Here is a 13,063-nt window from a genome sequence, read left to right on the forward strand (position 1 = left end):
AAATGTTCTTTTACTTTAACCACCGTTTCTGCTAATGTTGTTAGAGGTACTTAATGGCTGAGGCCCACTTACACCATTTGCGTGGTTTTATATAGCAAAACACTTTTAATTCATTTTTAAATGACCATTTTCCAATCTTTCTTTATTAACCAGGCTGTTTTTGTTGCTGTGCCTGATATACGACAGGTATACAGTCGAATTCTGAACACCCGCTGGACAAATGACATGTTTTGTTGATTTTCTAAGTGAAAATAAGTGAACACGTTAATAAATATAAAATATAAAATCTGCCATAAAGGCCACATTTTATGAAGCTGAAGTAACTTATTTTCACTTAGCAAATCATCAACGCGTATTTGACCAGGGGCGCTCAAACTTCTGCATACGGCTGTATGTAAATGAGCTCAGTTCTGATTGGCTGTCTTGTATTGTGCCTCATTCAAAAAGCAACACAGGCTGAAACACTCCTTATAACTTCAGTGTGAATGGTAAACACCTCAGTGTCGCTGCTGGACTGAGAACCAAGCATATCCAGCCAACAGCGTCCTGTGGGCAGCGTCCTGTGACCACTGATGAAGGACTAGAGGATGACCAGTACAAACTGTGCAGCAGCAGATGAGCTATCGTCTCTGACTTTACATCTACAAGGTGAACCAACAAGGCAGGAGTGTCTAATAGAGTGGACAGTGAGTGGAAGTCTCTCTACAGCACGTCCTTTAAAAGGAGGAGGAAAATTGCGGCACAACCGGTCGCCGAGAGTCACTCACATTTTAGTACGCTGAAAAGACATATATCATCAGCTGCACGTGTAATATCTCCGCCCACTTTTTGCACGATCTTCCCACGTTTTGCAGAACCCCCCCTCAAACGCGAATGAGGAGGAGAGGCGCATTTGCAGTGTCAACACACCTCCCATAAACTGTGTGTTTAGGCTTGCGTGCCAGTTTCATACAGAAGGTGCCTGTTTTGGGTCTAAACAAGCTCATCATCCCTCAGTGCTGTGATCTGACCTGCGTGAGCAGAGCTGCTGCTGAGCAGGTCGTTGATGATCTCGGCGTGGATCAGTCTCATCCTCCTGCGCTCGGCTGCGATGCTGTACTCCATCTGCTCCGCCTGCGTCCGAGGAATTACCTGCTTCAACTGCACCTGCACACACACACATACACCCATACACACACACAGTGAAATCAACAGGATCACATTCTGTTACTCTTCTCTCACAGAGCAGACAAAACACACCGCAGAGTCAAAAACAGCAGGTGCCAGCTTGAAGTCTCATCAGTGTTACTGCAGCGCTGAGAACGATCCACCACCCAAATAGTACCTGCTCTGTGAGGGTCCATGGGGGTCCTGACCACTGAAGAACAGGGTAAAAGGGGGCTAACAAAGTATCAGAGAAACAGATGGACTACAGTCTGTAACTGTAGAACTACAAAGTGCACCTATATAGTAAGTGGAGCTGATAAAATGGACAATGAGCTCTTTATGAGCTCATTTCTGTGTGTCAGGCTGTAACACAGTGTGTGTTTTACCTTTCCTGCTTCAGTCCGACGAGCCACGAAGGAGGCGAAGGCACGACACACCTTCCACTGACGATTACTGTAGAGATCCTCACAGCTGACCACAATGCCCACCTGAGGAGAAAAGGACAGGTCATCAGAATCAGCAGAGTATCTGGTATAAAACAAAGGGCCCGTATCATAAAAACAGACTTACTGCACTTGAAAACTTCATTACTTAAAAACTAAGATGTAGAATTTTTGCCCAATACAGAGCAGCCAATCAGAACAGAGCTCACTTACATATATCAGTCTTAAAGGCACAGTAACAAAAACAGCCTGTTTAATTCTAAGGGATAGAGGTTGGAAGAGAGGTCGGAAAACTGCCATGTAAAAATGAATTGGGACGTTTTTTGGTACAGAAAACCACTCAGAAACCATAAAAGCAGACTTCAGGGGAAAATATTAAACACAAGAAAAATGTAGGGCATGGGCTCTTTAACATCCTGAAGAACGACAAGGCCTGAAAATAGACCAGTACTCTTAATCTGAGATGCTAATCCTGTTAATTTCTGTATTACTTTTAAGATGGATACATTATTTGACCCAACCGGTTATCAACCGGTTATCTAACACACCACACCGCACACAATTAATAGAATATTTTTGTAAGGCAAACGAAGTATTAAAACGACTGAATAATAAATAACAGCAGCACAGATGATGAATTGTTATTAAATACAGTAAACGGCAACAGTAAGAGTGATTTCTAGTTCTCTCACAAACCTCCATGCTGGAAGTGAAGGCTCGGTTGACTTTAGCTTTGATATTCACAACCTGCCCGACCCTGCAGGAAAACACAGCACACATGGTTCCCTTTAACTCACTGCAGTCATCACTGAATTAGACGCTGCTCTGAGTTTACATGTATGGAGGACCAGAATAGCCAAAATGAAAAATAAATAAAATTAAACAATAAATGGCTCAGTAAATTAATCAATGAATACAAATAACTAAATAAATTATATATTGCTTATTTTGATTGTGATTACTTCCTTTTTCTGCAGTAATATAGTTCTCAATTTATTTATTTCTGTATTATTTTTGTTTTATTAATGCCATTTTTATATTTTTTCTGTATCTATATTTTTAGCATTTGTTCGCTTTATTTATAGATTCATGTATTCATTTATTGTTTCATTAATTCATTTATTTTTTCATTAATTCATTTATTAATTTTTTCATTAATTCATCTATTTAATTCTGTATTTCTTCGTTCATATGATAATGAGGGGGCGTGTTTTTCACGTTCAGGCTTAGCAGTCAAGCCCAGGAGAAGAAGAGTTGATTAAACTGTGCTTTCACCAACTCCATAAAGAGCTGCAGTGTCACCAACAGACAAACCTGCCGATAAATAACAGCTACTGCTGATAGAGCAGGACATGTACAATTGATCTACAGAATCTGATATCGATCAACCAATACGAATATTAAGGCACTGTGACATCATCGACTGACAGCCCTTTAATTAGCATAAGCACAAGGAAATACAGAAATGAATAAATAGAGAAATAAATCAATATAGAAATGAATAGTTATGGAAATAAATGAATAAAAACAAAAAAATAAAATAAATAAATACAGAAATTTGTGAGAAGTGGAAATTACTAAATAGATAAGACATTAATTTATGCAAGGTCTAATTTATTTATATACACATTTTTATGTATGTTTATTTATTTTTAGATTTATCATCATTATTCTTTGCCATTCTAATTTCTATATTAATTGAATAAGTCATTTATTTTTATTATTTTGTTTATTTTTCATTTTGGCAAATCTGGTCCTTCATATACTTGATTCAAATGTGAACACTGGTTCCACATGAATGAAATATATCACATCAACATAATTACTGCCACTCATTTTACTTGCTTTAGTGAGAACTGTGTGGATGTGATGTATTATACTCGTGTGGAACCGATGTACATATTTGAATCAACGCATCTGTTTTCAGTGCATCAGTGCTGCTGAAATGAAGAGGTGGCTGAAGGAAAAGGCTGTTACCCAATAGTGTGCTCGAAGTGGATGTCATCCACAGAGGCAGTGATACAGGAACATCCAGCGTGCCTTTCAGCTGCGGATTAGAGAAGAAGACAAGACGAATAAACCGTCACACCTACGTAAATATACTGTACGCTCGCACTTACGCATCTCTGCAAACAGTGAGGATGCAACAATGACAGTACAGTAGGGCTTAGAGCTGGGCGATATGGCCAAAAACATTATCACGATAAACAAAATTCATATTGTTCGATATCGATACATATCGCGATTAATGTCAAATCATTATTTCTTTCATGTTTGAAGGCTGGTTTTGCTCCTGGGTGGTTAACTGTGGTTTTAAACTATCACTTATGGTCCGATCATGACAAACGCTCGGCAAACAGTGGAACATAGTAACTGATCTGTCTTGGGACAGTGGGAGAAAGTCTCTGAGCTGTTTTTATCAGCTGGAAAAGCACAGCTGCACTTTTTGTAATAGTCATGATTTAAGAAAGAAAACAGATTATTTTAGCTGTCTGGTGTCGAGCGCTCGGCTACCCCGCTACAAACGCTAAACAAGTGGCCAACAACAGTGCTAAACTCTTTAGTTTCTCAACAACGTCAACTCGGTTCGGGAGGTCACTGCGGTCACTCCCACCACATCCATGTCAGAGCAGATCACAGTATTCAGACACCAGCTAGACGGCTGGGTTTCTCTATGCTATCGTAGTAGTTTAAGGGGTGAACCGCAGTGTATCTGACGCTCGCTGTGTAAAAGCATTATCTGCAGTGTGAATCTCTCACACCAGTCACAGAGTCCTCCTTTTAGGCATGTTTAAACTGAAAGCGGTGATTCTGTGTCTTGTTTGATCTACTGTGTCATCAATTCACCGTGTTGTGCCGGAGCGCCGCTTCAAGTTAGCCAGCAGCTAAAAACAGCTAGCCTGGAAAGATAGCGCTCTCCCGCCCTCCAATGCCTCACGGCTTCCTCAGTTTACTGTCGAACATGAACCACTTCTTTCTTTCACTTTCTTTGCTCGAGAATGCACTAATACTAAAATATGACGGTTTAGCGCTGTAACGCGGCGCTGCAGACCTGATTTAACACCGCTAAAGTTGTTACGATGTTAGTAAAAAGGTGAGTTCGCTGTAGGTCAGTACAGTTACACCACTGACCTCGTCACTCTGTCACACGGAGAACAGATCGCCGGTCGCTCCACTCAAACAGGGAATGTATAACTCCACATTTCAGATGTTGCTAAAGTATATTTGGCGACCCTTTTTTTACTCATGGCCCCCTCCCTCTCTAATCAAGTCGAAAAACTCAGAAGTGCGCCCTCTCCTGGCGACAGCAGAGTAGTGTCGCTTTCCTTGCAGTAGAAAACGCCACCAGGGCTTTCGCTAAAACGTGGAAGTGTGAGAATGGTGTAATATATCGAACATTTATCGAACCTGTCTTATCGCTCTTTCGAGGAAAAGTTATATCGCGATACTTATCGTTATCGTTTTATCAGCCAGCCCTAGTAGGGCTGAATGATTAATCGCTTTTATATCGAAATCGCAATTTTCAAATCACAACAGCTGCAATTCTTATACTAGTTTTATAGTCTATAATCAACAACACTCTTAAATATGGTTCTTCAGGGGTTCTTTAGTAAAGAAAATGGTTCTGTATAGAACCATGAACACTCAAAGAAACCTTTGCATGGTGAAATGGTTCTTCAGATTGACGAAGAATGTGCTGTATATATAGGTTCTTTTATTTTTGCAATGCCAAGCTTGTAACAATACAAGAACCCTTCTTGGAGCTACATAGAACCATTCACACATTCTCTGTCAATCTGAAAAACCATTTAACAATGCAAAGAACCATTTAATCATGCAATTGATTCTTTGAGTGTTCATGGCTCTACATAGAACCATTTTCTTTCCTAAAGAACCCTTGAAGAACCACCTTTTCTAAGTATCAATGCTGATACACTGCAAGTGGGGAAATGTAACATAATTGCATGGAGCTTGTGAGCTGCTTTTAGATGAATCTGATGAATCAGAAGCAACCAAACATCTGTGTGTTGTGACATCACAACCACAAATAACTGGCAGGCTGGAGCACTGGGTTAGGCTGGGTTAGTATCAGTTTATAGACAACATTGGCAATTTAAATCATAATCGCAATTTTGGTCAGAAAAATTGCAATTAGATATTTTGCCAAAATCGTTCAGCCCTAAAATACAGTATTGAAAAAACGATGAAATTGATCAAATTCTTTCAGGCATATACAGAGGGGACCAAAAGTCTGATAGTTCTATTTGACATTTTTTTCTAATTTAACACCAAAGGTTTCATTACAAATTGTATTATCAGCATAACAATCTGAGAATTCCGAAATCTGAAATTTTAACGTGAAATTTTGGTGTTTGTTCCCCTTTTGCTGTAATGATTTGCACTCAAGCTGGCACAGACTCTGATCACTAACAGTGATAAAAGCCTGTGATGAGTAGATCAAATCCACCTGAGAGGCGTCTGAACAGCAGCTTCAATGAAAGAAAACGGAGGACATTTTTGTACAAAGGCCTTAAACGTGGACCACGACACAAATTTGCTTAAATATAAATACTGAGCCAGAAATAGCGAAGGATTTAGAATATTTCATCTTCAACTTCTCAGAACTTTTCTTTCTTTTAATTTTTTCCAAATTCCAAAACTTTCTGCTGTTTATTTCCAGGATTAAGTGAAAAGTGGTCTCAGAGTTTTGGACCCCACTGTACTCAAATGACTGGCCTTTTTCTGAAGCGCTTATAAAGTAAAAAAGATTGTGATTTTTTGGGGGGTTTGTTTTGTTTTTGGGCGGCACTGCAGGAGCTCAAAAAGTTCTGAAAACCGTCTGCCAAACCGACCCGTGTAGAACAGATTTAGAGCTCTGCAGAATCAAGACACTTTAAACAAAATCAAATCAGAATTGAAAACAGTGTCACAGCTGAAAACATGCATACACCCCTCACAAACAGCACCGTAAACAGCTACAGTCACGTGCTGCAGCAGTCAGACAGAAGAACGCTGTGGACTGTCACACGGCACAACGACCGAATGATAATGAAACGTCACGCAGTTTCAGGAGGAAGTTGGTAGAGCTGCTCTGTTGGTGCCACAGACATTTACAAGTCTGTTAGATTTACAAGTTTTGACCACACTGGAACAGATGCTACAAGATTTATGACATCACAGGCTTCCCAACTACTGCAAGCAAACTGGTGAACTCTTTATTACAGCGAGGCCCCTAAAGCATCAAAGAAACGCCCACTCTTCTGATTTATTTTATAAAGACCACCCAAGGGAAACTAAACCACCCTGAGCCGGGGTTTGAAGAGGTCTTGTGGGGTCCCCTAGTGGAACGTCAAGACTATGAAGTTACCAATATACTGCATATTTTAGTTATATATTTAAGCAATAGAACGAGAGGGAGTGCGTTATCGCGAAATAACACACTCCTCGAGTGTTCTGTTGCTTTAATACAACAGTTAAATAAATAAAGTAATAAATTAATAAACTGGGCCGTGAACGCGGCGTTTAATATGTTTTAATGTTCGCAGTTCCTTCACCAAATTATAGTTCCTTAACAAGCAGCTTGTTGCTACATCAGAGTAACGAACTCCGCCCACTCGCTGCACAGCCGCCAGTTCGTTCTCCAGCTCCTTACACTAAATTCCCAAACTGTCATCACCACTGAGCAGCTTTTCAGTCGGCAGCTGTGACAGAAGAACAGCTAAACAACCTGGAATCAGCCAGAAATGAACCCAATACCATTCGCCAAACGTGTAGTCTGATCTTCAGAGTCTGACAAAATCAGACTGAGCCATAAAACTGCCGCAATATCAAGTTTAGCTCAGTTCTTTCAGTTTTTGCCAGATCAGTATTAATGTTGTTTTGTTCCAGCCAGTCTGTAAAGCATCTTACAGCCCATTTAGTTTGGCGAATGGTGTTGGGTTCCGACAACATGCAGTTTTTATGAAGATTCTGACATCCACCAGTGTTTTCTTATTAGGTAAGAACAGAATCTACACACACTCAAGAGCACAAAGGTGCGAACAGTTGCGTGATTTAAGAACACGTCATGAATCTGACGTAGACTTTTTCTTTGGATCTTCCTCAAGAACACATTTAAGAAAAAACGTAGCAAAATATTGGACAATGAGGCCCAGCATTGTTGAATATCATAAGAGTATTCAATTTATTTTATTTTATCTAGTGAAACTGTCTTATTCCACTGGCAGACTGGCTGATCATTTGGCTTATTTCTTGAAGAAAGTTAGACTGTGCCAATGGAATAAGACCATTTCACCAGACAAAATGACTTAACACACCGAATAATCTTACAGTATTTGTACAACAATATCCTACTAAGAAATATGGCCTACATATAAGATCCTTTCAATTGCCAAAGACACAAGTCTTTGCAGTGTAATCAAAAAAAATGACCGCCTATCAATCCAAACGCAAGCGTACCTGAGAGGCAGGCGGTGGAGTCCATCCACTTGAGCAGCTGTCCGACGCTGAGCTCTCCGCAGTGGTTGGCGTGACAGGGCAGAACGATCTGGCTCATTTTAACCTCGGTGGGGTTCCTGTACACCTCTCCATTCTCCAGGATCAGCTCAGGCTCGTCCAGAAGCTCCGGAGGCCTGACCTCTCCCGCCATCACCACTGCACTACTCATGCCAGAGAGGGGGATTAACACATGGAGCACATTTTAGTGTGTTAGGGTCAACAGAGGTTAAGATTAATAGATTAATAAAAGGCCTCAGAGATCCTGAACACTGTCCTAGATAATAACTCACAGGCTCATTGGTTCAATTTAAACAGAAGTATATTCATCATACTCGGGGCAAAAAAAGGGACAAAAGTACGACTAATAGCTAAAAACAGCAGCGGCGGCGGCGGCTCCACTGAAACCTGAACTTTGTCTGTACCATTTTTACAGATAACAGTGTGTCATGCAGTGCCAGAATCCACATAATCAAGTCTATTTGTACTAATCTGAGATTACTCCACACATTTTGAGGCAAATCTAGGCCTGCAGTTAGCATAATGCTAAATGGTGGTTTCAGTAGAGAACCATGATTATTAGAGTTAGGCCTGCAGTTTGGGGGCTAATTTCTATTGGATTCCAGACGAAAAAAATCTTTAAGATTGTCTCAGAGAAACAAAGCAGATCTCAATATTAAATTGAAGGATCACTGATTTCTCAATTGTTTCTCCTAAACCTCCTCAGGAGAAAAGAGGAGATTAACATCAGCTTTTCCCTGTGAGAAGTTCTGGTGCTGAAGGAGAAAAGCGTGAGTTCTCCTTCTGAACTGAAGAGCTCTGTAATATAGAATAGAGCTGCATGATGAGATCTCACACTTTTCTTATGGAGATATTACTCAGCTGAGGCTGGGCTGAGACGAGTCAGACACTAAAGAGTTAATCCACATGTGTGACAATATTTTGATCAAAGTGAGAAAATCTGAGTTTTATTTCTCAGGAGCCGAATTTCAGAAACAGGAGAAAATGGCTTCAGTCTCACTCTGATCTCAAACTGGACTTAACCACGTCCAGGAGAAGAACCTGAGATCAAGAGGAGATCTCTTTTAGAGTATTTCTTTCCTCTGGGATGGCTTGTTAGCAATAAACTAATGCTGGTGCACTTGAATATTTTTCAGCCATTCTAAAGTAAACCAATACAGTCGAAGCTTGTAAAAGACATTGTGTTTATTTGAAACTTGTAAAAGACATGCAGCAGTTTTATAGTGACTCTATCAATACATTAAAGGTGCAAATCACGCCACCACTGGACTCTGGAGCAGTGGAAATGTATTCTGTAGAGTGACAAATCACACTTCTCTATCTGTCAGTCTGATGGACGAGTCTGGGTTTGGCGAATGCCAGGAGAACGTTACCTGCCTGACTGCACTGTGCCAGCTGTAAAGTTTGGTGGAGGAGGGATGATGCTATGGGGTTGTTTTTCAGTTATTGGTCTAGAACCCTTAGTTCCAGTGAAGTGCTTCAATGCTTCTGCAGACCAAGACATTTTGGACAATTGTGCACTTCCAACTTTGTGGGAACAGTTTGGTGAAGAACCTGTTCTGATCCAGCATGAATGAGCCCCAGTGCACAAAGCAGTTCCATAAAGTCATGACTGGGAGAGTTTGGTGTAGGAGAACTTGACTGACCCTCACAGAACCCTGACCTCAACCCCATCAAACACCTTTGGGACGAACTAGAACACAGACTGCCAATAACATGGACCAACTCCATATTAATGCCTATGGATTTAGAATGGGATGTCATGAAAGCTCCTGTGGTCGTAATGTGTATTGTGTGTTCCAATACGTTCGTCCATACAGTGTATGTCATTTGACTGGGGGGGGGGTGTTCACAGTTTTGCTGTGTGGTCTATAGTATGTAACGTGTGAAACAGGAGAAAACACTGTTCGAAAAGATTTCTTCCTCCTAACAGAACACCATCACAGGTTTTCTTTTTTTAGCACATTTCACAGTCCAAACATGTGAACCGATCCAGCCTACGTGTTTCCGTTTGTTCCTGATCACGAAGCTGCTTTACATTTGGATGAATCACTGAGTTGTTCGCTTGAGCCACAGTAATCTTGAGGTAAGCTTTATAACCTTATAAGCAGGATTTCAAAGATTAAATGAGACTAAGTGAACCTGTTACCTTTGCTACAGGAATATAATCCGGGAATATTCTGCTTGGAATTCTGATTCCGACAGACCCGGCAGGCGCATAAAGGTTTCGCTGACCAAATCAAAGCAGCACAAAAAGAGACAGAGTGAAATCAGACAGATGATCAAGCCTTATAGTGGACTGTTAGGGATGCTTCCAGTATAATACCAAGTTCACAGGTAGGTTCACCTTCTCTAAGGTTATGGCTGCACATATTGAGGCCTGAAATGGACCAACATATTATGGTTTTCGGACTGTTTTTGGTATTAGTAGCTCTGGTATTAGTATTATCTGTAGTAGCACATAAAAAAACCCACCAACATTCATTTAAATAGCCCATATTATTGTGTATTGTTTTCCTTGAGCACCACTTAAACTGTCTATGTGGGTTCGTGTTCCAAAAACAGTGCTTATCTAGTCTTATCTAGTTTTTCTCTATATACAACACATTCTCCATTAATCTGAAGAACCATGTCACCAATGCAAAGAACTGGCTCTGTATAGAACTCATTGTTCCAAATAGAACCACTGCCTTTACAAAAGAACCCTTGAAAGAACCATCTTTATGCATAGAAGTGTGTACTTTACATGTATTATAGGCACAGAAGGCCCACATATGAACCTAACATGTTTGAGCAGGTAGTTTTAAAAGACTTTTATTAGAATTACTAATATAATAAAAGTATGATGGTACAGTATAATAGCTCCAAAACTCAAAGTTTCTGAGAGTGTGTTAGGATATTACTCTTCTCAGATCTTAAATAAATAAATAAATAAATAAACAAACAAACAAGCCATTTCCATCAGCCTTAGAATTAACATCAGACTAATATGAAGCTTCAGTGAAAACACTAATGAAAAACACTCCACACACTCAGACTTAGGCTAAGCTGAACTGTCCCGTTACTCGGACGGGTCACTTTGAAAGCCCAGACCTGGAGGGACCTGCAGGATTTCTCACATGATTTGTGGGCTTTGCGCCAAACCTGAGCGGACCACCTTAAAAATACCCCTTTATTGACGTTACTGGAGCTGTTCTACGTGCATCACGCCAGGCGAGCTGCTCTAAGTGCTGTGAGTGAGTCTACATTTCTTACAATCCAGAATAAACCGAAGAAACGGACCACATGAGCTCCCAGACCAACTTCAGCCAAACAAGCCAGTCGGTATTCATGGAGCTTTTAGCCGCATGTGTGTCCGAGCCCCAGCGCTGTTTACTGCGCAGCTCGCTGTCCTTTAAACGCTGTAAGGTGACACGTTTAGGAAAATAACACAGACTTACATGTGAGTGGAGGCAGCTGACGCACTTCACATCTGCACGACGGAACTAAGCGACAGTGTAGACAGCTGTTGTATCTCTGCAGGGATATTATAGCGCTCTCTCTCTCTCTCTCCCTCTTTCCCTCTATGTCTCTCTCTCTTTAGCAGTCTCGTCACTTCTCCAAGCTCACGGCGGCATAACATTCCCATACGCGAAGTGAACGCAGCTATAGCGCCGCCCACAAACTTTTTAAGGTGGAGCGATGCTGTTCAGAACGATTCTTTTTTTTCTCCCGTTGATTCGGTTCGTTGCGTTCGGTACATTCGAATCAAATCATCAAATTCGAATCCTAGATTCACTGATTCGCTCAGTTCCATATCTGGAAGTTTCACCTGGATTAACACCACAGCTTCTAATCAGGCGACGCTGCAGGTAAACAGAAACGCCATTAAAGTTAAATGTATCAGTAGACTGAAACATTATATCCTGGCAAGTGCAATGATCTGACGTCTAGACTATATATCTGATATTTCTAATTTTGAGACGTTTGTAGGAATATTATTATACATACACACATCATCTAAACCGCTTATCCTTCTGGGTCGCGGTGGGGAGCTGGAGCCTATCCCAGCTGTCATTGGGCGGAAGGCAGGATACACCCTGGACAGGTCGCCAGTTCATCGCAGGGCAGACAGACAGACATACACAGTCACACACACATTCACACCTAGGGGCAATTTAGCGTGTCCAATCAGCCTGACTGCATGTTTTTGGACTGTGGGAGGAAACCGGAGTACCCGGAGGAAACCCACGCAGACACGGGGAGAACAGGCAAACTCCACACAGAAACGACCCAGGTCGCCCCGCCGGGAATCGAACCCAGGCCATTCTTGCTTTGAGGTGACAGCGCTACCCACTGCGTCACTGTGCAGCCCAATATTGTTATACTATTTGTTTATTTTAAGACATTTTAAAGTCATTTTACTAAGTAAAACATCACTGTATTTAATAGATATGCTTGAAACAAGCAAAATACCAGCCAATATAGTGAGATCATTTCACTTAATAAAATACAACATCTAGAAATATGTTAAATAACCTTTTAATATTCCTACAACATAAGAAATATTTGATATTTAGACTAGATTTAAGATTTCACCTGCTAAGATTTATGTAGATAAGGGCCCATATGCTGCAGTTTTTGTTTCCTAGTATTAAGTGCCCACTAATTTGTTTTTTACATGACTATTTTCTTCAAAAAGCAGTCCAGGCTGAAACACTACTGTCCTGCCTTTAAAACTGATATATGTAAATGACCTGTGTTCTGACTGGTTAGCTCAAAAAGCAGTTTGGGTTGAAACAGTCCTTATATCAGCATAAATAGGCAGGCTAACATGCTGTAGGCGGTATAGGCTGTTATATGTAAATCTCTTGTTTTTTTGTGACATCACAAAAACAATGAATAGAGATGGGAGTGATTACACACTACATCAAACTCTTATTTTCAAACAGTGTGGAAAATGTGGATTTCAGTGATTT

The 13,063-nt window shown here is 40.7% G+C and overlaps 1 protein-coding gene across 1 annotated transcript in view; it reads right to left on the bottom strand.

Moving 5' to 3' along the window:
• The window catches only part of acot11b (acyl-CoA thioesterase 11b), a 29,343-nt gene extending 17,590 nt beyond the window's left edge, over positions 1-11,753 (bottom strand). The window contains exons 1-6 of the mRNA XM_036579568.1: positions 11,546-11,753; positions 8,049-8,248; positions 3,567-3,636; positions 2,286-2,346; positions 1,533-1,634; positions 1,011-1,146 (exon numbers count right to left, since the gene is read on the bottom strand). Coding sequence (XP_036435461.1) covers positions 1,011-1,146; positions 1,533-1,634; positions 2,286-2,346; positions 3,567-3,636; positions 8,049-8,238 — 559 coding nt within the window. The 5' untranslated portion in view covers positions 8,239-8,248; positions 11,546-11,753. The remainder of the gene's footprint in view (positions 1-1,010; positions 1,147-1,532; positions 1,635-2,285; positions 2,347-3,566; positions 3,637-8,048; positions 8,249-11,545) is intronic.
• Between the last annotated feature and the right edge of the window lie 1,310 nt (positions 11,754-13,063).

The sequence above is a fragment of the Colossoma macropomum genome, unplaced genomic scaffold (assembly GCF_904425465.1).
Source record: "Colossoma macropomum unplaced genomic scaffold, Colossoma_macropomum, whole genome shotgun sequence".
Lineage (NCBI taxonomy): Eukaryota > Metazoa > Chordata > Actinopteri > Characiformes > Serrasalmidae > Colossoma > Colossoma macropomum.